At 45.2% G+C, this 23238-nt stretch overlaps 10 protein-coding genes across 10 annotated transcripts; 7 read left to right on the forward strand and 3 right to left on the reverse strand.

The window, feature by feature from the left end:
• Window positions 1-149: 149 nt before the first annotated feature.
• BDR25DRAFT_361713 (uncharacterized protein) lies at window positions 150-946 on the reverse strand (the record flags this gene model as incomplete). The annotated part of the gene is made up of 6 exons (XM_033696467.1): window positions 150-186; window positions 228-276; window positions 323-474; window positions 512-611; window positions 651-838; window positions 891-946. The coding sequence occupies 6 exons, from the start codon at window positions 944-946 to the stop codon at window positions 150-152; spliced, it is 582 nt and encodes a 193-aa protein (XP_033541042.1).
• Window positions 947-972: 26 nt separating this feature from the next.
• On the forward strand, window positions 973-1633 carry BDR25DRAFT_361714 (uncharacterized protein; the record flags this gene model as incomplete). The annotated part of the gene is made up of 3 exons (XM_033696468.1): window positions 973-1026; window positions 1074-1147; window positions 1195-1633. 3 exons carry the CDS (start codon window positions 973-975, stop codon window positions 1631-1633), a joined length of 567 nt encoding a protein of 188 aa, XP_033541043.1.
• An 804-nt stretch (window positions 1634-2437) lies between these two features.
• Window positions 2438-2686, forward strand: BDR25DRAFT_381272 (uncharacterized protein; the record flags this gene model as incomplete). The annotated part of the gene is made up of 1 exon (XM_033697703.1): window positions 2438-2686. Exon 1 carries the CDS (start codon window positions 2444-2446, stop codon window positions 2684-2686), a length of 243 nt encoding a protein of 80 aa, XP_033541044.1. The 5' UTR covers window positions 2438-2443.
• Window positions 2687-2859: 173 nt separating this feature from the next.
• On the reverse strand, window positions 2860-3665 carry BDR25DRAFT_361716 (uncharacterized protein; the record flags this gene model as incomplete). The annotated part of the gene is made up of 5 exons (XM_033696469.1): window positions 2860-3039; window positions 3102-3176; window positions 3221-3253; window positions 3295-3559; window positions 3601-3665. The coding sequence occupies 5 exons, from the start codon at window positions 3663-3665 to the stop codon at window positions 2860-2862; spliced, it is 618 nt and encodes a 205-aa protein (XP_033541045.1).
• A 261-nt stretch (window positions 3666-3926) lies between these two features.
• On the forward strand, window positions 3927-5184 carry BDR25DRAFT_381277 (Clavaminate synthase-like protein; the record flags this gene model as incomplete). The annotated part of the gene is made up of 4 exons (XM_033697704.1): window positions 3927-4554; window positions 4610-4656; window positions 4710-4773; window positions 4835-5184. The coding sequence occupies 4 exons, from the start codon at window positions 3927-3929 to the stop codon at window positions 5182-5184; spliced, it is 1089 nt and encodes a 362-aa protein (XP_033541046.1).
• An 873-nt stretch (window positions 5185-6057) lies between these two features.
• BDR25DRAFT_242876 (uncharacterized protein) lies at window positions 6058-6903 on the forward strand (the record flags this gene model as incomplete). Its single annotated transcript, XM_033685796.1, has 2 exons — window positions 6058-6507; window positions 6571-6903. Coding segments are annotated over 2 exons (783 nt in total), but the record flags the coding sequence as incomplete, so codon positions are not given.
• Window positions 6904-8578: 1675 nt separating this feature from the next.
• Window positions 8579-10690, reverse strand: BDR25DRAFT_361718 (uncharacterized protein; the record flags this gene model as incomplete). The annotated part of the gene is made up of 13 exons (XM_033696470.1): window positions 8579-8600; window positions 8626-8690; window positions 8726-8917; window positions 8998-9059; window positions 9113-9134; window positions 9187-9380; window positions 9410-9441; window positions 9496-9510; window positions 9539-9622; window positions 9664-9797; window positions 10290-10343; window positions 10373-10528; window positions 10565-10690. The coding sequence occupies 13 exons, from the start codon at window positions 10688-10690 to the stop codon at window positions 8579-8581; spliced, it is 1158 nt and encodes a 385-aa protein (XP_033541048.1).
• A 4273-nt stretch (window positions 10691-14963) lies between these two features.
• Window positions 14964-16223, forward strand: BDR25DRAFT_97177 (uncharacterized protein). The gene is made up of 2 exons (XM_033699317.1): window positions 14964-15523; window positions 15572-16223. Exons 1-2 carry the CDS (start codon window positions 15390-15392, stop codon window positions 16179-16181), a joined length of 744 nt encoding a protein of 247 aa, XP_033541049.1. The 5' UTR covers window positions 14964-15389; the 3' UTR covers window positions 16182-16223.
• A 648-nt stretch (window positions 16224-16871) lies between these two features.
• On the forward strand, window positions 16872-17520 carry BDR25DRAFT_156711 (uncharacterized protein; the record flags this gene model as incomplete). Its single annotated transcript, XM_033683978.1, has 2 exons — window positions 16872-17013; window positions 17069-17520. Coding segments are annotated over 2 exons (594 nt in total), but the record flags the coding sequence as incomplete, so codon positions are not given.
• Window positions 17521-17820: 300 nt separating this feature from the next.
• Window positions 17821-18815, forward strand: BDR25DRAFT_381289 (uncharacterized protein; the record flags this gene model as incomplete). Its single annotated transcript, XM_033697705.1, has 2 exons — window positions 17821-18084; window positions 18267-18815. The coding sequence occupies 2 exons, from the start codon at window positions 17821-17823 to the stop codon at window positions 18813-18815; spliced, it is 813 nt and encodes a 270-aa protein (XP_033541051.1).
• Between the last annotated feature and the right edge of the window lie 4423 nt (window positions 18816-23238).

Raw genomic sequence — 23238 nt, forward strand, 5'->3', positions numbered from 1 at the left:
ACTAATTAGTGTTAGTTAACCTAGGTTTAATTAAACAAACATACGCCTAAGGGGCGTACTAAGAGGTAAGTAGGTAAAGATCTTCTTGTTATTAACTACTGCCCTCTCTTTTTGTATAAAGAAAGAGGGCTTTTAAGTACACATAGCCCCTAGCGCACAGGCCAGATAGCCAACGTTTCAGGCAACCTAATTCAGCCGTACGCGTGTACAGACGCAGCTGTACTTACGTACGGACAGATTCTATCGTCTGATCTTCCAGCTCCACCTTGTTATCATCTCCAGTCGGCATCTCCGTTGTATGTTGTCGAAGATTTAGTTTAACTCAGTTTCCGCTTCGGCATGTTATCCTTCCTCTTCCACGACTCCTCGTCTATTTTTCTTTCGTACGAAGCGGAAACTAAGCCCAGCAATAGCCAGCAACGTAGCAAGAGCACCGACGATGATAACTCCAACCGCCACCTGCTGACAAACCTGCTATAGTGTGATGCCAAACCGGGAGCAGAAGTTGCACTAGGTGCCCATAGAACTTCCCTTCTCCGCTACACTCTCACAAAAAGCCTCTCTAGCACCCCCAATCTCATCAACAGCCTTCAACTGAACCGCCTTCCCTCCTTCGTTCCCACACACCTGCCACTGCGTGAATTCCTAACTATCATGATAGTTGAACACCATCGCGCAACTGAAAATCAGGCGAATGATGACTGGGTGACCGTTTTCCTTGACGTTCTGGATCGGGTTGACGGGGAATTTGCGATCGGGTGTATTTTGCACGACCGCACCTATGACCTGGTCGATAAGGCCTCGGGGACGACGAGTTGCATGTTGGGGATACGAGATGCTACTCTAGATTGAGATTTTTTAGGTTGCCGCCGTAGCTATTATTTGAATACCGGCGAGTGACGAAGCGGAGAAGAAACCCGGTGGAGGAGAAAAAACGAGGAGACATACACGTCACCGGGTTAGAAGAGTACCATGAAAAAGTTAAACCCTGTGGCCTGCACTAAGTCTCCTATATTGGTACCTCCTGTCGGCCCTCTCATTTTGTTCTAATAATCGAACGGAAGCGCCACTAGCCTTGTAAAATGAGATTCAATACATGCTCAAATCACAGAGCTCTGCGAGCCTGTGATTTGCCTATATCCTATCCGTTAGGCTAGTTAAGAGACATGTCGTTCATGGTAATAAGGATTTCAGTGGAAAAATTCGACTGAAGGCATTTGATACCCGGACGTACGCGGAAACCGGTCGGCCTACTTATTACGAGGCAAGGGAGCCTAGGAAATATCAAGTGGTGAGGGAAGGGGATGTTAGTGGGGAAGTCGAGCCGCCTGGAGACATTTTATCAGTGGTGATCGAGAAGGTATCGCCCAACAGCGCAGTAGGTTTACGCAGAAAGGTGTTGCGGGACATACGATTGATGATGTCTCTAAAAATGTGGAGCCAACCTCACTCCGATAGACACAGCTTCTTCTCTCCTAGACCGCTTCTTCGATTCGTCGTAATGGGCAAGATCGCAACCAAAGACACAACCTGGGTATCCTTCCAACTCCCCGACTGGCAAAACACGATCCCCACAATCGACTCTACTCATTCACCCAGCTCCTTCAACACCTTTATCAAGAAATGCAACTAAGTAAACACCTACCTAACCTACCTCTTCACAACTACTACACTTGCCTTCCTCTATCATCTTCTTCCATGCTCATCACGACGGATTCCCACACTTTGGACACCGACGCCATCAACCATGACAATGTAGAAGCCTTACGTTCTCTAAGCCTTAGCTCCATCAAACGCAACGGTTACGCAAATCCCCGTTGCATTTGGGATCCCAGTGTCTAGGAGAAGTCCAAACATTCCGCGACCCGCTGGAAGCCCACCGGACGCAATGCCGAGAGAGTGGTGGGAGTTATTTCGGGATGAGACACTCAAAGTTCTGGCTTCGCCTTGCTGTAGCTACATTTGGGTGTCGAGGGAGCAGGCATTGGAGAGGCCGTTAGCGGATTATGAAGTGTCTTGGATTTGTTGGTGAGCACGGAGTTGGATGATGGTACTTGTGGGACATCGTTCAAAGCCATCCCCTGAGCAACGCAAGCCACACCACACTCGAAATTCATGCCATACTTTGTGCGTACTATGAGGTCGCTAGGAAGCGGTTCGTGGATGCGGTTCGTATGCAAGTCGCCGACTGCATGCTTGTGACGGGAAAGAAGACCTCGTTGACCTTGTTCTCTGCCCAGCTCGTTGCCACCCTGGGTCCTGATGCTTTAGAGGATATTGCGGGGGAGGAAATGCAGACAAAGTGCGAACGTTCAAGGCTTGAGAAGAAGATTAGCCTGCTTGAGGGAGGGAAGAAGATTATTGGATGAGGGTATACAAATCAGGTGGTATTGGCCCCATTGCAAAAGCCAACAACCGCGTCGAAGTAAGAGAAACCGTCAACATGCTCAAAAGTGGTCAGGGCATTATTGATGAGGCGGCAAAAGATTTCGACCAAGTCATACAGGCGGGCTGGACAGGGAAACTTCCCAGCTTCTCGTCCTTAGGCAAGGTGATTGCAGGTATTGGCAAAAACGCAGCGGTTCAATCAACGGAGTTCCCGCCTGGGGTACAACCGAATATTGATTACTCAGCGATTGAGAAAGACCACCGATGGAGAGGTGGAGAGGCTTACCGTGCGGCTTAGAAAGCTGAGGGTTATGAGACTTCTGATGTTATTTGGGACTGATGCTTCTAGGTAGATCAAGTTTTATTAAGCGTCTGTAAAGCCTGTTATTTAACAGACTTGTCTTAAACACAGATGAGCTAGTCCCCGTCAAATGAGACCGCAGGTCATTTTATGTTTAATGTGTAGGTCGGCTATGAGCGTCCTTCAGCCTTGCAGTTTGGACAGAAGTCGTTGACAACTTTGTCAGTTATGGAGTGGTTGTATTGAGGGTCTGCGCAGTTGGGACCGTTCGGCTTCTCCTGACAATCATAGACTTTCTCGGGCCCGTCCACCAGATGATTGCGCTTGCGGTATTTCGTGCCTGGAGCTGCCTTAAAAAACGTTTCTGTGAAACGTAAGTAAATGCCTTTCCGTGACGCGATACTTACTCCACTTTCTTTGCCGTACAGCTATCGTTGTAGTTGATATTGAGTTGTGTTTGTGGGTTGATCTGAAGAGTAAATGCGAGCTGTTATCCCGTCGTCTTATGTTTCAGTTTATATGGTATCTTACAGGTTTCAAGGCTTCAGATTGGCATCCTAACGACTAGTGAGACGGATCGTCGAACTCATACACCATGCACTCACGCCAAGGGTGAGTGAACTAGTTATGCTGCTGCCTAGTGCCCTGAGATTGTCATCTGATGGCTGATAGACCGTACAACCGACTACAGCAACTTTACCAATAGGTGATAAGGTTATCGGACCAATTAAGTCATCCGAGAGCGTCATCGGGGGCAGAACGCAACTCCCCCCCAAGGTTACTTCCAACCCCCCTTCGACAATTGTGCTTAACCTGGCTAGTGCTCTCCCTCGCTGATCCAAAGTATGGCGCTCGTCTTCATTGGCCTTTCTATGATGGATGAATAGCCGACACAAATAACGTTAGTGGACTTCGAATCATGCCAGTTTTCGAAGCCATTAGACACCTCGAGCGAAAGTCGTGGGTCAGCTGGCATCAAGATGTGGGGCACGCTAACAGACACGCACGTGCTATGTATTTATTGGTAGTTAAAGGCTGATATTGTAACACAACATTATTACTACATGCAATGGCGTCCAAAGCGGTTGTCTCGTCTGCACCGTGATATCTTTAACCGGCGTTGCTCGCTAGACACGACATCTGAAGATGCAGCAGTGAGTGCCCGCGCTCTATCACCCCGCCGAAGCGTACTCTCGCCATTCTGAATACCACCAAAATCCTCTGTGTCCTTTCAAGAATGACTGAGCAAGTCCCAATTATTAGTCTCGCGGGGTACTACAGGACCGGGCTGCACTCCTCGGAAGGGCAAAGCATCATACAAACCATAGCCACCGCCGCCTCAACATGGGGTTTCTTCCTCATCACAGACACGGAAGTGTCTCCCAAAATTCAGTCATCCTTACTGTCAACCTCCCAGGCCTTCTTTGACCTACCTCTTTGCATCAAGGAAGCCCTGGACGTACGCGCTGGGGGGGTAGCCTGGCGCGGTTACATGCCACTTGGTGGTGAGCACACCCACGGACAAATTGACTGGAAGGAAGGTCTGTACGTTGGCCCCGAGCATTCTGATGAGCACCCGTTCATTGGTCTGCCACTACACGGCAAGAACCAGTTTCCCGACCAAGCTCTCCCAAACATGCGGCAAGAAGTGCTACAGTACGTGAACGAAGTAATAAAGCTGGGAAAAGCCCTGACAGATATGTTCTCATTGAGTTTGGGCTTGGATAAAGAAGAGTTGCGCAAGCGCTTCCTGGAACCAGAGCCAGTAGTAATCTTTCGATGTTTCAAGTATGCCCCTATCGAAGGAGATGCTGTAAATGGACCGAGTGGCGGTGAGGATGGCTTCGGCATAGGCGAACATACGGGTGGGACTGCTCTTGTCCCCTGAACTTCCTCTAAATTGGTAATTGATGGCTATAGATTTTGGTTATCTCACCATCCTGAAAGTGGATTCGCCTGGCCTTCAGGTCAGTAAAACTACAACGAACACTTACAGCTTCAACTCACAATTTCACGGCAGGTTCTCTCTCCGACTGATAAGTGGGTGGACGTTCCGTGTGTTGAGACCTCTTTCGTAGTAAATGGTAAGCAATATATTTCTCTCCGCTTATATCTATAGCGTGCCAATATTCTATGTACGAGTAGTAGGTGACATGTTTGACCAACTTACGTGGGGCCGCTATCGATCTCGTCCTCACCGCGTCCGCCGACCGATATCGGGCTCTCTGCCGCGCTATTCTTTCCCTCTTTTCTTCGACTTCGCCTGGAACGCTGAGATGGAACGTCTGTCACTGGAACATCTTTCGCCACTATCCGAAAATGAGAAGGAACTGGCCGAGTTGCGGTGGGCCGCCACAACCTTTCGCGAGGTTAAGGGGAGGTGGTCTCAATATTTGGCGCGCAAGGTTCAAAAGGTATTTCCGAATATGGGTCTTCCTGACTTCGGGCCGAATGCTGCTCCTTCAACTAGGTTCACAAGAGAGGTAGTGTCGTAGGACCTTTTCCCATTCCATATATCGTTCATGCCCTGTGTGCATGGTAGCACATTTTATTCCAGATTTCTGTCCAGGCGCGTTTCGTAGGAATGTCGGGCGTCGTAATTAACAAAGGTTGGGGTCCCTCTGATTCAATACCCTTCATGGAGGAAGATAGTGGTGGGTTTAGCTGCACTCTTTATTGTTTTGGGTACTCTAGGTATCGTGTGCCAGAGAACGCCGGATTCTTACCCGCCTCAATCCATCTATTCCCCCCCCCTCCGTGAAGTTGTGGCGTCTTCTTGGCATTTATATGCGTTGATACCTTCCTTTCCCATTGCGTTTCCTTTCTGGTATTAAAGGTTTCTATGCCCTCATAATTAGAAGCCTCATTCGGGATAGTCGACAGGACATTTGCCGGCCCTTCCAGCAGAAGAGCTCGCATGCGTCCTTCATCGTGTCTACATTCGTCCTGCGGCGGTGGATAGGGTGATGTTGGTAGCGTCGAGTGGTGTTGTCGCTGTCGTCGCCGCTGGCACTACCGTCTTCGCCTTCATCGGTCTGTGCGTCGCTGCCCTCACTTCTACTCCTTCCCGCGGACTTGGGGCTGTCTGCAGTACGCAGCTCGTTGCTCGAGAGTGCCAAGTACCTTCTTGTACTGTCTTCTGTAAGTTGTCCTCTGACTATCATGTATCTCGCCCTTAAACCTAATTGCAGATTGTTTACCCCCAGCCCGTTTCGCTGTCTCACCCGCCTCCGGCTGTTCGATTTCGTCCACGCTGCTCCTCCCATCGCATACATCTCCTCTGTAATCAAGTAACCTATCCGCTGCCATCGCGATCTCCCGTTAGCTGTGAAAGTTGCGTCGTTCTGTCCAGATGGATTCCGGGGGGGTCTCTTGCTGAACTTCCTGTGGAGCTTTGGTACGAGATCCTGGCCTATCTGGCTCTGGCTGATCTGAAGCGACTCCGACTCTTGAGTCGAGACCTTCAAAGGATTTCTACTCCCTCTTGCTTCCAACAGGTTCTATACGAGCTTAGCAGAGCCAGTGTCGAACGAATACTTGAGATTGCCAAGCGAAAAGAGCTAGCTCAGAATGTGCAGAAGTTAGTTCTTCGGACAACCCAAGGGTTGCGAGAATTTGGTAGCTTTCGCGAGTGGGAGCGAAGCATTGCGTTGCCGGATGATCCAAGGAGGGGATCTATCAGCGATGATAATTGTGAAGAGAAAAGTCTTGAGAGCCTTATGTCGTATCAATGGTCAGCTCTATCGGAGAGCGAAAAGAGAGTCCTCTATGCGGAATACGAGGCTGATCGCAAGGAATTAGAGCAGCGAGTACGCCATGTAACGGATCATCTATATTTCCAGAAGTTGGGATGTGTTCAACGCGACCGAGTCCACCCCCAGAGAACGTCAACCTCAACGGAAGGAGCCCCTGCGCTTGAACAATTCGACGAAGCGATAGCAAATTTCTCGAACCCCGACACGTTCAATCGTGAGCCCGGGTTTCTATTCGACAATTGCTGGGGTACTCATTGGCGACAACTGCGCATCAGCCAGAGTAAACTCCTCATGCATACAACGGGCTGGGAGGACGAAGATGTAGAGGCATTACAGTTGTCGATTGTTCTCAGAGCCCTGGGATGGGCTCAGCAATTTCAAGCTAAGCTCCGCTCGGCGAGCTTCTACGTGGGAGGCTCAGCATTCTGGGGCCCAAACCGCATGCGACGGCTGTGGTAGGGTGAAGGTCACAGTGGTCGACCTAGAAATGCGGCGGAAGTAGATGACATGGTGGACGGTAACGGCCGGGAGCTTTCTCTCCTAAGAGATTCCCTTCGAAGAGAATATATTTGAGGCAGCTGGCCATTATGGAACATGCTCTGGTCCACCTTACTCATCTTGATTGTTCTGTCTGAGAGAGAAGATGACGGAGGCCTCTCTACAGCTAGTGCTCTTTTTGAGTTTCTCCGCCGCAGTGAAAACCTGGAGCGAGTACGGCTAGCGTTCGGTTGGCTTGTAGACGGCTACCTCCAAACTGAGTATGAGCCCCGCGAGCGTGGAAATGGACCGGGCAAACTGCTTGGTTTGCTAACTACACACCGACCGTGGCCGAATATCCGCAAGCTGGAGCTCGAAATTATAACGAACGAAACACTGCTCTCCAAGTTCCTATCTTCACTTGCCCCAACACTACGCCGGCTGGCACTTACACGCGTTATATTGACTCCTTTTGAGGGGGCATGGGAATCGACGCTCGCAAACATTGCGAACAATCTTCAGTTGGACAGCCTGGAATTATCAAAATTGTGCGACTACGGAGAGGACGAGGAGGGGGAGGAGGAACGAATACTATTTCAGCCAGAAGCAGCAATTTGGAAAAAAAAAAGGGACGCTTGGTACGATCATTACGAGGGTGCTATTATTGAAGGACTAATTCAAGCAGGGGAGGTTGTTTAGACCCAGCTGAGTTTCTTGTAAGCCACTACAAAGACTGCAAGGAGTTGCAGAGAACGTGGCGTCTACTCTATGAATAAACAGTTTCTTTTCCTCGAAAGGACGCCTAGTAGACGGCCGTATACAGCGCTGTCCCTCATCTAGTATCAACAAGGAGGATGTTACATTTATCTAGGTAGTCTAGTGACTTGAAATCAACAACAGACTTGTCAATTGTCGCCGGTGGGCGCAAGAGATTTCAAGGCGAGAGCATCTTCAGCGGGAAATGCGCCGTACCGAGCGAAGGGCGCACCTACGGCTCAGAACGTCAGATTTTCCGTCTCCAGATTTCTCCAGCGCCCTCTCGCCAGCACGTCCCAACAATGTCCGCGCCTGTGCATAGGTTTATTTTCTGGCCTGAATTTCTCAGAGCTTCCCATACAAACATGTCTCTTACTTCCGAGTCCGGCGCTTTCCGGCAATCTCCTAGCCTGACTCCCGTCCGACCAAGGTTAACCTTCACCCTCCCCACCTCCAGATATCTCTCCTTTCAACCACAGCTACAGGACAGAAGGTCGACAAGACCCGTCCTAGCCAAAGCGACTCTGTCCTTATCACAACTATGTACCCAGATCGGCCCGATATTGTACAAGTGGTTGGCGAGCAAGCGTTGAATTCAGATTCTGGTTCTGAGGCCGACGAAGAGGACATAGCAGAGCACTCTGGAATAGGTGCTGTTGAGACTGATCAAGGAACGCCTACTAGAAGCCACAGGTATCATTAAAGGAGCCAGAAATTTTTGTAATAAGCTAAGCCATACACAGCATCAATGATGCGAATTCCCAGTCCAACAATCCAGCGCGAGCAGGAAATCGGGACCAGGGCGTCCCTTCGAGCAGTGCACCAGCAATAAATGACAAAGAAGCCAACTATACAAAACAATATAGGAATCCCAGCTAGTAAATTACTCAGTGTCAAATGTCTAAATGTCAAGTTGAATAATCCTATATAGGATCTTAGGTTCCAAACCAGCGACGCGGAAAACTATCATATATCATCAAGCCACATAATCCCTTGCCATTCTCCAGAAATCCCTAACAAGTTCACCGCCCTCTTCTAAATACCTCACAAATTCATCACATTTTCCAATTGTGTCAATCTCGCACACGATATACTCAACCACTAGTTTCCTCATGTCGTCGAGAGTTCCATCATGGCTTCTATCCGGCAGATCTAGGTTCAAGTACGCATACCTCGTGAGTTCAATAATGTCTCCAACGCGCTTTGTGTACAACTTAAAGTCCATAAGTGTCTTGTGCAGCTTGCACAGGATTGGCGCTTTAAGTAGCTCTATTAAGCGTAGATCGCAAAACAGTAGAGTCGTGCATAGGTGAGAAAGACTGGCGTGAAGTTTTGGTGTATGGCATTGTTCAGTTTGGGTTCAAAGTGCTGCAGGATCAGAGCTTTAGGGCCGCCGTCATTTAGGTAGTTTTGGCTGTTAAATTAAGTCCGTAACAGGGCGCTCTGGCGCTGTCTTGCTGCATATCGAGGCACAGGAGCCGCAGGTAATAAATCAACCTCCTAAGAAACCCCTAATTCCAGAACAGATCCTGGTTGCTCAGGTGCTAGTTGCGTATCAAGCCCTGGTTCAGGAACAGCTTTCTTCACCTTCTTTTTGACCGACAGAGAGCTCGGTTCAGGTGGGAGTTCTTCCCACGGAGGAACTGTATAGTCTCTGCGGTAGGCATATTCGCAGAAGCGGATGAAATCCTCGACCTCAACATCTTAGATCCTTGCATATCGCTTTCCAGACTCCTCCATTCCACCATTAATACTATGATGGCCCTTCTTTTTTGACCAACGAAGAAGGTAAACAGGTGTGATTAGATGAAGCTGCACGGATTTAGATCAGCCCTAGATCGACATTAGAAAGGTGACTTACTCCTCAAAGGTTGATGCCATTTTTGCATAGCAAATTGTAGGTGGTCTCTGAAGAGTGAGGGGTAGGAAGATCAATTCTTGAGTTCTTAGATGAAATCGGAACGCGGGGTTGGTAGTCTAAACAACTTCAATGCATAAAGACGTATCTCAAATAATGACGGGCCCCAGTCAGGGCTTCCAACGGGCCGTACTACGGTCCGTACAAAGTGAACCGTAACAGTCACGTGTTCAGTACGAACGTACCGAGTTCGTGAGCCGTACTGTACGTTTAATAATGCCCTAGGTACAGTACGTAGTACAGATTGTATTACCCTTTTAGGAAGTTTGTATACACAGTTATGTTACAGCTATCTAACCCCTAAGTACCCTAGGCTTAGCACGGGGTATATAGGCTCCTCAGCCTCTGTACCTCTGCCTCTAACCCTAAGGTTTACTCTTGTTACCCCCTATCCTGCATTCCCTCTCTGTGACCTGTGTTTCCTGATCAATACCCCTTACACTACGCCTCTTGCCGCCTTACAGGCCTTATCTAGTCCTATCTGCTCTTGTTACTAGGGAGAACTAGTTATTTTATAGTTAATTAGACCTTAATCTTACGTCTCTAGAGACCTATAGTCTTAGCTGTTTTAACTAGAGTACAGCGTACTTTAATTAAATTGTACTACTTGTACAGATCACGTGAGCTGTAACAGTTACAATACGTACACCTACCTCTCCTCCTCCCTGTTGTACGAACGTACACAAAATCTCACCTGTACAGGCCTCAAAATCGCCCAATCGTACAGTACTACGCCTCGTTGGAAGCCCTGGCCCCAGTAATCCAGGAAGGATCCACAAATTCCTTTTGATCTAGAACGTCTACTATGGAGTTTACAACTGAAGGCACCCAATTGTAGATGCAGTCCGATTTTGCGACTCTCGCTTCATCGTCAGGCTCCAAAGCTAGCTCATCTTGACTGCAAGTTTCACGGCAGTAATGGAAACAACGGATCTATCGTGCGATTTCTGAGTTCCCATGTTGCATCACACCAATTGATGCGTGTGACGAATTTATTGAGGCCACACTGCAGATTAGAGCGCAAATCCAGACTCCACAAGACGTTTGGACTGGTCCGGCTCCATCCAGTGGCTCCAAAAGCTGGAGGATCTTCATCGAGCGTATCCACTAGAAAAAGACAAGATGACAGAGCGAGAGTTTAGCTCACTAGGTGACATCGCCGTTATTGTCACCTTACCTTTGAAGTCTTCTCGTTGCTGCTCTCAAGATCATCGGCGGCTCGCGGATCGATCAGCTGGGACGCATTCGTAGCCGATATGACGGATATTGGTTTCTCGGTGATCCCCAAGTTCGGCTCCGTCTACACGTTTGTCCCTCCGCAGAACTTGGTTGTACAATAGGTGCCAAGAAGTCATCATCCTCTCGCTTAACTTACTATATCGGGTCAACCCACACACCTCAAAATTTTCCGCACCACTCATTCTCCTCCTTCTCCACACTACCACCATGCCTTCCCAACCCAAAACTGCTCGCTGTAAATACAATAAGCCTACCCTTGCTAGCATCTAGGCGCTCTCTTATATTAGTTTTAGCCCCTTAAAGATACAGAAGACTTTTCCTATTCTAATCCTGTTAATTAAGTTAATACTTAAGCGGTTGCAAAAATGTAAAGATAAGCCCTAGAAAAAGGCCTGTTGCACAGGGAGACCTCTAAAGCTTAATAAGCGCGCAGAGCGACAATTAGTACAACACCTAGAGCAGTTTCTCTTTAAAACGTACAAAGTACTTACTACTCCTAGAAAAACAACAACTGCAATCTGCGTTAATACAGTAAAGCAATACCTGCAAAAAAACAAGTACTACGCATTTAAACTGCGCGCTAAGCTCTACCTTAAGCCCTCCTACAAGCTTAATTATTATTGCTAGGGTGCCTGCATAAAAACCTAGGATAATAACAACTTTAAATGCGTCTGCTTCTCTAATAAATTAACTTTTAAAGTAGGACTTATCTCCACCACCTAATACTGCAAGCAGAAGAAGAGAGCATTGTGTGTGTATAAATCTTAATACCTAAAGCCTACTTTTAAGAGCAGGAGAAGCTCTGTTAGAGTATAGGTGGCTATATCCTAGGATTTTAAGTTAAAGCTAGTTATACTGCCTTAAGGTAAGCAGATAGACTTAAAAAGATACTATAATAAAGTTTTAGCTGCTTACACGCAGCTATTTTATGCTAAAGTCTTTAAAAAACGCAGTATTATGTTGTGGCAGAAGGATAGGGCTTTATACCACAGGTTAAAGATAACCGCAGGTTTCTAAGAAAAGCTTTGCATGGATTGTATAGTGTGGCTAGCACAAAGTCCTAATTTAAATCCTATTAAGAACCTCTAGCGCATTATAAAGATTTAGATTTTAAAAAGAAGACACTAAATAAGCAATATTAAAGAGATAGAGTCTATCCTAAAGAAGGAGTAGAATAGGTTGAAGCCAGAAGATTAGCAGAAGTGTATATTATCTATGCCCCAGCGCGTTGCTGACGTCAGGGCTGCCCAGGGAGGCTCCACCCGCTAGTGAACAATTGCTACTCTAAAAGATTCTCTGTTATTAATTCTATTATATAAATTAAAAGCTTTAATTTTTAATTGCAATCTATCCCCAAAATCCTCATAGAAAACTGCGTGGGCAGATCGTATTCGCTTGCGCACGGTGCGGAGGATGATCACTTCCTGGCACCTACTGTACAAAGGAACTGTACATTGCATCGACCTTACAAGTCCTGCATCGAAGGTGTGCTTCTGCTTATCTACTCCCGTCGACTCAAACGGGTTCATGAGTGGGACGACTCGACATTCATCTTATTATGAGTGGTAATCGGCCAGGTAAATAATATTGAATCTTATATAACTTAGTAGTTATCCAGTACGACTCAGACGAGAGGGGTCTGGCTGTGATGGCTCCAAGCAACAGGGAAACGGATGAAACGCGACTGCCAAAACAGCACGTATCCGCTAATTAATCATAAATAAATTACACACTGATCCACGACACTTTTTTGACGTCAGTGTTTCAGCCACGCAGTGTTTGACAGTGTTGCCTTGTTCGTTTGAGGTTTAGCGCGCTCAATCAAACCCCAGACATTGGTTCTCTGTTCACGCTAACTTCTTCGCGGATACGTTCGCTGAGTCAACCGGTCTCAGCCACGGTCAAGATCGTCCCCATCTGAACACCATCATCTACTCAAATCCATCGCTGTTACACTCGTCGCCCCACGTAGTTGTTGCTCGCACATTTTGTCGCAAAAAATTCGCCCTCAATACCATCAACCACGCTATCACCTCCCTTCGAACGCCCTCGATCGCCCCTGCACCTTGCCAGTTACCCACTAGTGTATCCGTGAATGGGTAAGGAGCCCGCACATACGTCTTTGTGTGCCCCAATACGAATCCTTCTCCGGACTCACCCAGTCGATCTTGACAAAATACATCCTTCTGTTGAAGTAGCAGACACCAAGCTCATTGCGCAGTTTTGCCAATCTTTCGGAGTCAACGCGACTGAAGCACGGCTTTTGATTACTAGGCTCGACGGCAAACGCGTGGATATCGTCTTCGACTACGGCGTCCCTATCGGACCTGACGAGCCGAAGGTGGTGGCCTTCAAGGTCAGAGTTCAGGATTCGATCCCAAAAATAACACCACTTTTCAACCCGGCAATACCAGTATTTGTTAACAAAACGGTAGATATATAGAAGACGGAGCTTCGTAAAAGCAATGCAGATTTTCCACGTCGAACAAATATTGAGAGGATACGTCAATCTCTTTCCTCTACCTCGCCGAATGTAATATGAAGCTACTGTAACCCAAAGGCTAATCTATGCACAACTTCGAACCAATACGATTTGCGTGCCAGCAAGGTTCTCAAGTCGCATCAAGACATCCATCAGTTACCCTTCGCTGACAGATGAGATTAGTGGAGTTTCAATTAAGCAGCCGCAATGTCCGGCTATTTCGTCCCCCTCAATCCACTGCACTTGTGGGCAATGATAAGGGTCATTTATATCACCCCGACATTTTTCTGGTACTTCACCGTAAGGACATCCGCATTGGCTCCATTGCCGGGTCTTTATTGAACACATAATTTGGTCCCAGCCGTTCGTTTCAACTATCGATTATTAATGCCCACTACGATGGCATTGATAGGAACTTACAAGATGTTCAGCAGGTTTCGGCCTGAAGTGATGTAATGGACGTACTGCTCCCGAGGAAATCTGATGTTGACGCCCGCGCAACCAGGTTGAGAAGCATTATGCAATATATACCAAACCGATATCTCCCATTTGGCAGGGAAATTTGATGGAACCGGCCGTATGCAGCAATACTACATAATGGTAATGCACGCACATCCCAAAGCATGTACCGGTGAGGTTTTCGAGACTTTGGTCCCTGGCTGACAGCATGTAGGCTGAAACTGAGTTGTGCAAGCGCCGAGGAAATCATCCAAACGGACAAAGGCTAATTATATTGGCACCAACCAGTTGCTGGAGTAAATACTTTTTGTTGGGTCCTACTCGGTTTCCGCAGTCATGTAGCTATGCGTGGCCAGGCAGAAGTGGCGAACGCCGGATGCGAAACGAGGTTTTCACCAGTCAAGCCATCCCGCCCAGCCCCCGGAGTTTCTGCAGAACTCAGCTTCCGTATTATGATACCCATTCCTTCGAGCTACATTCTTTCGAGCCACGTTCTTTCAAATCTTATTCTTTCAAGAGCACGACCGCTTGTCAGTCTAATAGCTTTCATTGGCTGCAGTTGATGTGGGAGCAGTCGTCCTAATCAGGTGATATGCAGGGCTGAGATCTGCAATTGGTCAGCTGGTATAGGGCTGCTAGGTATCCGTTTTGGTCCGTCATCTGGGCTCAGGTCAAGGTCCCTCGAGTGCTGTGCCTTGCTTGCGCTTTCGGACAATTCTGGTAAGTTACATCTCAAATACAGAAAACCAAAGCGAAGTTAAGCTAAGTGGGTGTTGGCCCAGCCATTATACTAGCAGGTTGAGCGCAGAACGAATTCCTCGATTCCTGTTGCAGAACCAAGGACCAAGAGTGGCTAGGGCAAGCATCCTGCAACCGTCCAAAGGGCTAAAAGTCTTTTTCTCCCTCCACATAAACCTAGCATCCATCAATCGCCCCCCTCACACATTCTCGTCCCCGTCCACTCCTCACTTCATCCTACCAGAGCCTTTCCGCCTGAAGCAGCGTTGTTGCCGCCGCCCCTAGTAGTCCCCTTGCTTGCGCCTGCCCCCAAACCCACATTCGCATTTTTGTCGGCCTGGCGGGCAGGGACGCTGATGTCTCGTGATCACCAAGAGAAATAATTTCTAATCAATAAAACCGTGATATCAGTGAGCATGCCTCAGTCGCAGCACTACCGCACCACCGCCACACAACCACGCATTTACCGCAGGCCCAACTATTCATCCTCTTTCATATTATCGTGTATTTATTGACCTAGAATTACTCTATCAGGCTATGGAGATCCTCAGCAAAGCTGTGTTAGCAGAAATGTTCGAAAAGCGAATAGCAGTTCTCAATGAGAAGTTGGGAAAACTAAAGAAGCTCAGCATGCCTCCCGAGACGTCAGTTCCTAGCCTGCTGCGTCTTCCTATTGAAATCTGCTTACAGATCTATTAATACTACATTCCTTGAAAACGCATTATTGACGTGACAAACCCACGCTTCAATTCGCAAGGGTTCTCGGTGGAGCGTATTCAAGACTTCAAAGCCGTCCGCGATGATACGGAGTCCGAGAGACTCCTTGACCACTCAGAGTCAGCAGATGTTCAGGATTTGGAGGGCGTTTTCGTCGACATGAATTTAGACAACCCCAGAGACGAAACGTGCTTGAACGCCGTTCAGAAGTTGGACTCTCTGCGCGAGGACTTCGATGGCACCCAAGACAAGACAATCTTGGAATCTGTCCGAAATTTAGAGGGCAAGATTCTGTGCGACCCCATTCTACAGTCTGATGAATCCAACTTACGTTTGAGCAGCGACTACTGGAATCCAACCCAGAACAGTATTCTCCTTGTATCGAAGCATATCAGTGGAGAAGTTTTAGATATCCTCTACGGGGAGAATATCTTCAAGCTGCATCTTCATGGAGAAGGCACATACTTTATCAGGAAGAATTTCACCGATCGGAACAGACAAAGAATGAGGTACCTACTGCTGATTGCACGACCTATGGGTGTTTCATACAGGCCAGAGAGGATAGTAGATGATCCACTGTGGCGTTCTATTCTCCCTCATTTGAAGGGGCTACGAATTATACTAGAGCAACCTGTGGAAGTTGGAAGTTACTACAATGCACCCACACTTGAGTGCGAAATGGGTTGCTGGGTCGATTGGATACGACCAATGCTTCAATGTTTCGGTGGGCACTTGTCAATACAAACTGAAGTTGAGATTGATTGTGACGTCCGGGCAGAGACAAGGGCACTTGCTAAAGATTGCTTACCGTATGGCTATCAGGAAATTCGATGTCGTCATGTTGGTGACTTTGTCTTCAAAAGAGGACAGTTTTCATGGGAGTCTGGATATTGGGATGGTGATGGCCTAATGAATTCACGCGATGCTGATGGCGATTGGGATTCAGATTAAATTTCCGTGCTATTCGCTCCTTTTCTCTGTAATGGCCCCATATTTCTGCTTCATTTTGGGCACAAACACATTACGAAGATGGTACTTTGGCAGCCGTGAAAGGGTAAGAGAAAGACGTAGGCAAATGACAAGCGCTTTGTGGCGGGGATGCTGTCCCATCCGTTCGGCAAAATGATGCACAGCAATGCCATGAAATTGGCTCACTCCTCAAGGTCTCGACCACCACCAAGTCCGCCACCAGACCCGGAAAACGTACGAAAAGTGCTACAAGAGGTCCTTATATTTAATACAGGAACAAGGGTATGGTATGCTGTGTAATATGGGCCACTATATTATTCGTTGATTTGTGAAACTCCTTATCTTGTACTCCCACACCTCTCGTTTGTGCAACAAAGGTGGTTGTAAACAAACAGAACTATCATATGATCATGGATCATGACTAATCTCGAACCATGTAAGTTATATAAGAGCCTTTGATCAGTAGTTACCTCCTAGAGACGAACACCTGAATACCCTACATTACTGCTATGATCATCACTGCCGGTCTCCCCTCATACTGCTTACAGTGATAGTGAGAAGGAAACCCTCTAAGTCCTCCACGCGGCCTTTCCTCCGATATCCGAAATTCAGCAGTTTTTATTGCATCTCAAAATCATCAATTTTGCCTTGGGACATCGGCCCGGTGCTAGCATGGCTTCACAAGTCGTCGCCTCAATATTGCGCTCTGACTTGAACGACCGTTTGGACCCTTCTCATGCAATCATCACCGATTTTGAGTATCTTGCCTCTTATAGCTGGCTTGATAGCGGTTTACCTACCATTTTAGTACCTGGTAAGCTGGTTAGAGAGGCGCCCGCTAGATGTTTCTTTCTAATGACCAAAAAAAGGCTCCCCACCTCTTTGGTCACCGCTTGCGGGACCACTAAAGCTGGAACCCGACTCCGGACGAGTTTACATTGATCAAAATGCGGCGCGAATCCCCCATGCGCCTCTCGAGCCCTTGTTCGGTGCAATCTTCACCCAGAATCCTGATTTTGAGATGGGAAATGTCGACCTCATCACGGACCGGAACAATATCAGAAAACTTCTCCGCTTCGTCGACGGGACTTCGAGCGAATTCTTTCAGATACACGTCGAAATTGATGGCAAGAGGGCGCTGTTTACACGCATGGAGCATGACACCACAACAGTCATTCAGGGCTTCCAAGGCTACGGTCGAAACTTCGAGAAGGCGTGCACAAAACGCGCGACCGGAACCTCTGGGTATTACAGAATCACTAAATTTCGCTTCGGTGGCTTGCAATGCGTGGTCAGACATGAAACTGATGGGTACGTTGAAGATGCATTAGGGCGAGCTGCGGCTCAGACGCAGGCAAAGACGGCCGACTCCCTGCCGCAGATACTGGAAACACTGCAGTTAGCTGAATCCGCTCCCAAATCGGCACATACATCCGCAATTACAATTAAAAGAGAAGGGAAAGAGATAGACTGTTCTTCCATCTTGGAAATTAAGACTCGAGCTGCTGGTAAGAAACTGGACATGCATGAGACTACAGCTCAGCTTTGGATATCACAGATCCCACACCTTGCTGTCAGTTACCACAAGAATGGCATTTTCGATGATGCCAAAGTCCGAGATATGGCCCAGAATGTCCGCGATTGGGAAAAGAGCAACCAAAAGGCTCTTTGTAGTCTGGGCTACCTGTTGAATCAAATCATTGAAGTAGTGAAAGGTAGTTCCAGTAAGGTTGCGGTTGTCAGGTACGATGGCGGAATGAAATTGGAGGTCATCGCTAGTGAGCAGAAGATGGCTCCATCGGAAGGTGTAGACGTAAAATGGCAGGACGGAAAACAGGAGACCAGAGACAACAATCTGATGGCGAAGGGAGATCAGCAGAACGAGGTCAGTAAGCACATTAGCAATGAGCACATCTGACATCAACTTATTAGACACCGGCCCAAACAAGTACTACATCACGAGCCAAGACACCAATCACCATTGGAAACATGCGATATGAGATCGACGTCTCTCGGATCCCGCGCTTAGCATCCCTAGTCCTTAACAGCGCTGATAACTCATTTCAGTCAACGGAGATCATCCACGAAGACATTCCTCTTTTTGATGTCGCGTTCAAAGGGATTGAATCGGGTTACCGCCAGTGTTTTCGATTAATGCCCAACGACACTACTCTTTACCGTACCCTCTGCGGTACATATGATTTTCTTCAAATCGACGTCTGCAAAGGGAGGACGCTCAGTGAAATCATCGAAGATTTGAAGGCCGGGCGGCGTGATGATGAAGATCGCAATAAGTCGAAGGCTCGAGACGCTGCGTTCAAACTTGTCTATTCGATTCTATACGACACATTTCAGAGCAATGACAAGCACAAGAATTCCATCTTTAATGCCGTCGTGTTTGTCGTATCTCATCCCGGAACCTTCAAATGGAAGACGAGAAATACTGTTAGAGCAGTGTACGAGAGCAGGTTCAATTTGACGGCAAAGCAGAGGGCGAACCTTGACCAATGGCATAAGCTCGATTCTTGCGAACAAGCTAGTTGCGACGAAGATGATGAGACAACGGAGGAGGAAGATTTGTATTGGTATGACTCCGACAGTGGTGGTACCTGGTAGATCAAACATAGAACCTAGATATCAGCTTAAGCATGCAGATTCGACATTTAAAGTTGTGATCGCTTCCGCTGTCCTTGTTTACGAACTCGATTCTAGCGAACAAGTTAGCACTGACGAAGATGACCAGACAACGGAGGAGGAAAATTCGTATTGGCATGAATCCGACGATTATGATGTCTAAGTTAGTAGATCAAATATAGAACCTAGGTTGTCTGGCCAATTAAGCCACCCAAGAGCGCAGAACGCAACACCCCAAAGTTACTTTCAGCCCCCCGTTCGTCGCTTCTAGTCTTCGTGGCAAGACCTTGGCTGGTGCTCTCCCCAGCTGATCCAAAGTATGGCGCTCGTCTTCGTTGGCCTTCCTATGACGAGCGCCTGCGGACGCGCCACGGCTCCACTGCCATGGGATTCTCTGCGAGATTTTCCGCCACCGGTGTTAAATATCACAGTGGCGTAAGTTAAAGCTTTTAGAAACACATATGTTACAGCGTGCCAGGAACCTTGCGCAGGGTCAAAGAGGAGACTCGTAGTGTGTTAAAACAGGAATTGTGCAGGTGGTCAAAACAGGAACCTGGAACCTTAACCTTTCAGGATTGTCCTGTGCAGGATTTCGTGCCGGAGAGATAGTAACCTGTTGGGAGTAGGCCGTAATATCTCCAGGCGATTCGCTCTGGGGTCCAGTCATGATATTGCACTGTCGCATAGAGTCCAGTTCACTACGAGAACCACGGTCTGCGCCTGTCTCGCGCATCACGACCATCACGCCCATCGCATCCGTCTCTTCCGGGTGGGCCAGGACTCCCTCTACGCCCTTGAGCGCCGGCCGATCCCGGGTGACCCTTGTCAGATAAACAATGGCTCTTAGTAAATAGGTGCGAAAGCAATAGCGGGATCGTAATATTTAAGAATGGCTGCAGCAGGGGTGTTCTAGAATAGGCACATAACATAATTGATAATGACCTTTAGGATAATTCAATGCCCTCAGGGACTGTCATGTAACGGGGTGTCTCTCGACCCACGTTAAGGTCGCCCCTCCCCCCGGCAACCCTCAACTACGACTTTCTGTCGCGCAATTTGACTGAAAATAGTCGGGTGCTATTTTCCCTCGACAGGCCAGGCTACTTTGATATTATTCAGAGCCCTTCTTTTTAATTCTCTCCTTCCTCGAGCTAATACTGCATGTCAACCTCGCCCTATTCAGGAGGTTTCGAAATATTTAGGTCAACCAGACACTCAACGGCTCCTCAGAATAGATATCGAAGTTGGCGCAAATGAAGCGACAGCGCCGCTGTTCAATATTCTTTCATTCCAAGTATCACACCCAGCGTGGCCAACAGTCCGTAGTACGTAACGTAACTACGTGAACGTAGTAATCACGTGAGGCGTACAAAAGTAGTCAAAATGTGAGACGTAACTTTTGTACAGTGAATTGCTAAGTACGTACTGTAGTACAGGTCAGAGAGGTTATATTTTAGGAGATTTCCCTCCTATTTTTAGACCCTATTAGCTATTACATTAGAAGCTTTGTTTAAGGTTACATTTTAAAGTAATAATTAAATAAAACTCTGCGTTTTATAGCACAGTAGCCTAATTAGTGTGCTAAGTAGCCCTCTATAAAAATAGTTAACTTTTGCCCTAGAAAAGCTCTTTATCTTATTAATTATTATAATAAGCTAAATGTCTTAATTTTTTTATTACAGTAGGTGTATAGCCTTATCTTAATCCTTCTGCTTATTAGAGTTATTTTAATAAGCTAAGGTGCTTTATTACACTAGCTTTTGTTATCTTACTAAATTAAAGTTAGCTTTTTTAAAGTTGTTAGTGCTCTTAACTCTAACTTTAGCTCTAGGCAAAGATGTATCTTTTTATAATTTTCTAGTAGACGCGCACCTTAACTCTAGAGCCTTTTTTATAATAGAGTAGAACAATATTTAGCTAGAAAAGAAGAAGCTAGTGCTAGAAAAACTTAGCTATTAAGTAAAGCACAAAAGTTAACTCTATAGCAATTATCCTATCTCCTAGGTCTAGCGTTATAAAGGGGATTTAGTGTATAAGAACAATAACAGCACTGTTCTTAAAGTGTAGCTTTATAAAAAATGTTACCTCTAAAGGCAACACAAAGCTGCAAAAATTATTAGTAGTTATAATTATATTATCTCTTATTTCTAAAAGAAGCATAAAATTAATGCTAGTAAAGATCTTTTACCTAATAGCCTAAGGCTTTTTGCTAATTTTTTTAAAGCTGTAATAAAAGTAGCTAGATCTATAAAGATTATTTTTTATAAAGCTTAGTAAAAAAAAGCTTTTTAAGCTATAGTAATAAACTAGGTTATTTCTTAAAATTAAACTTTTAAAAATGCATCTTTAGCTAAAACTTATAAAGTACTTACTTAGAACTGCGCTAACCTTTTTAATGCTATACTATCTTCCTACACTACGCTTTTAACCTATATCTAGAACAGTCTAGTGCGCTAGAAGCAAGAGATTTAAATAATACTAAGATTAGCCTATAGTAAAATTATACTAAGTGTTAATATATAGACTTCTTTAAACTACTTATCCTGCCTAAAGGTAGTAGCTTATTTTTTTAGTATATACTAGTAAAACCTTAGCCTAGCTGCGTTAGCGTAAAAATTAAAACTACAACACTAACATCCTCTACACAGATGCTAACTACTAGCATAGAGACCTCCTTATTAGCTTTAATAATCTATACAGAGACTACACTAAAGAAAATTAAGCGCTAGAGATTATTAAAGTGCTTAAGAACTATAAAATTATGTTTAAATTCTATTACTATATTACTAATAATGCATTAAATAATAACATAAAAACTATTATAACTTTAGCTAAAAAGCTTTACTTACCTCTTACTACTAAATACTATATCTGCTACGCTAGCTATATAATTTAAATTGTTGTTAAGGTAGTTATATACAGCTAAGAAGTCTCTACTTTTAAAAAAGCTCTAGCCTAAGCTGCTCTAGATAATTAATTTAAGCTATACTAACAGTAAGGTGTTATAAGTAAGTTGCATAACTTTATTAATATAGTGCTAGCATCTTATAAATAATAATTAGCCTTTATAACTTTTTAGGCTTTACTCTTAGCTAATAATCCTTTTTAGAGTTTTAGCACCCTTAATCTTATCTAGGACAGTAGAGTACACTAGTATAGCATATATCTTATGCTTTTATGTTGCTATAAGTTAAAAGAGCTTATTAGTAAGTTTCTACATAAATAATAAAGTGCTAACATGTTAATAGCTGCTACCCTTTATAAAACTATCTTTAAAGAAAAGTAAGAGGAGGTTAATTATTTTATTAAGTTTCTTTAGTCCTTTTACTTTATAATAAAAAGACTTAAGAGTAACAGTAAGTACAGCTTTATCTAGATAACTATAGTTAACCTCTAGCACCTGTATACAGAGCTTACAAAGATAGAGAAGGAGCTTAAGGGTAAAAGCAACAATTACTACCTTAAAAATAGTGTTATGTTTAGGATCTAAAAGCTAACCTTATACTAAAAGAAGATTATTATAGATCTACTTATATTATACTACACTATTATAACTATTTTTAACTTCTAATTACAACTTATTTAGTTTAAAAACTACTAGTGTAAGCACTTAGCGTAGCATAAGTAAGCTAAGGCTTTAATAAAGGCAGTTTTTTAAGACTATATTAATAAAAAGATAGAAAGTAATAAGAAAAAAAAGGATTTATAACCTTACTAGCGTAAGCTCCCTAGTAGCAAGTATTATAATAAAGGCTATAAGTAAACTCTTTTTATTAACATAAGCCTTTTTATAAGCTTAAGGTTATACAAAAAACAGTAAAAAATAATAAAGCTTTAATAATACTATAATAGCTACATTAAAGACCTCTTTATAGCTAAAAAGAGATCTTTGCTGTTCTAATTACCTCTTACTTAGTAGCTTAAAGTTAGTTGTTACTTTTACTTTACACTTTTTAAAATTACTTTTAATTTCCTTTATATACCCTTAACAAGCTATAACTGTAAGAGAGCCTTCTCTAGAGGTAAAAGAATAGTTATAATTAATAGAAACTGCTTAGCAGGTTGTATAATTAAGGCTCTATAGCTCTAAAAGAACTAGTTATGTTATAGGGCTATAGAGAGTAAATTAACTACTCTAGGGGACTTTATCTAGGCTAAAAAGCTTCTCCTAGAATAATTTTAACCTAGACTAACAAAACTTCTTGTAAAAAGTATAAAAGTATAAAGATTTTAAGAAGTTACTGTTATATTACGTACTTACTAATTAATTCACTGCTTATGTACAAAAGTACTACTAAATTGAGAAGTTACTGGCAGAGAAAAGCTTAAACGTAACGTACTACGTACTGTTGGCCACGCTGATCACACCCATTATTTCCTCGTCTGCTTCAGCCCGTGAGCGAAA

Source organism: Lindgomyces ingoldianus (genome assembly GCF_010093535.1).
Source record: "Lindgomyces ingoldianus strain ATCC 200398 unplaced genomic scaffold BDR25scaffold_47, whole genome shotgun sequence".
Lineage (NCBI taxonomy): Eukaryota > Fungi > Ascomycota > Dothideomycetes > Pleosporales > Lindgomycetaceae > Lindgomyces > Lindgomyces ingoldianus.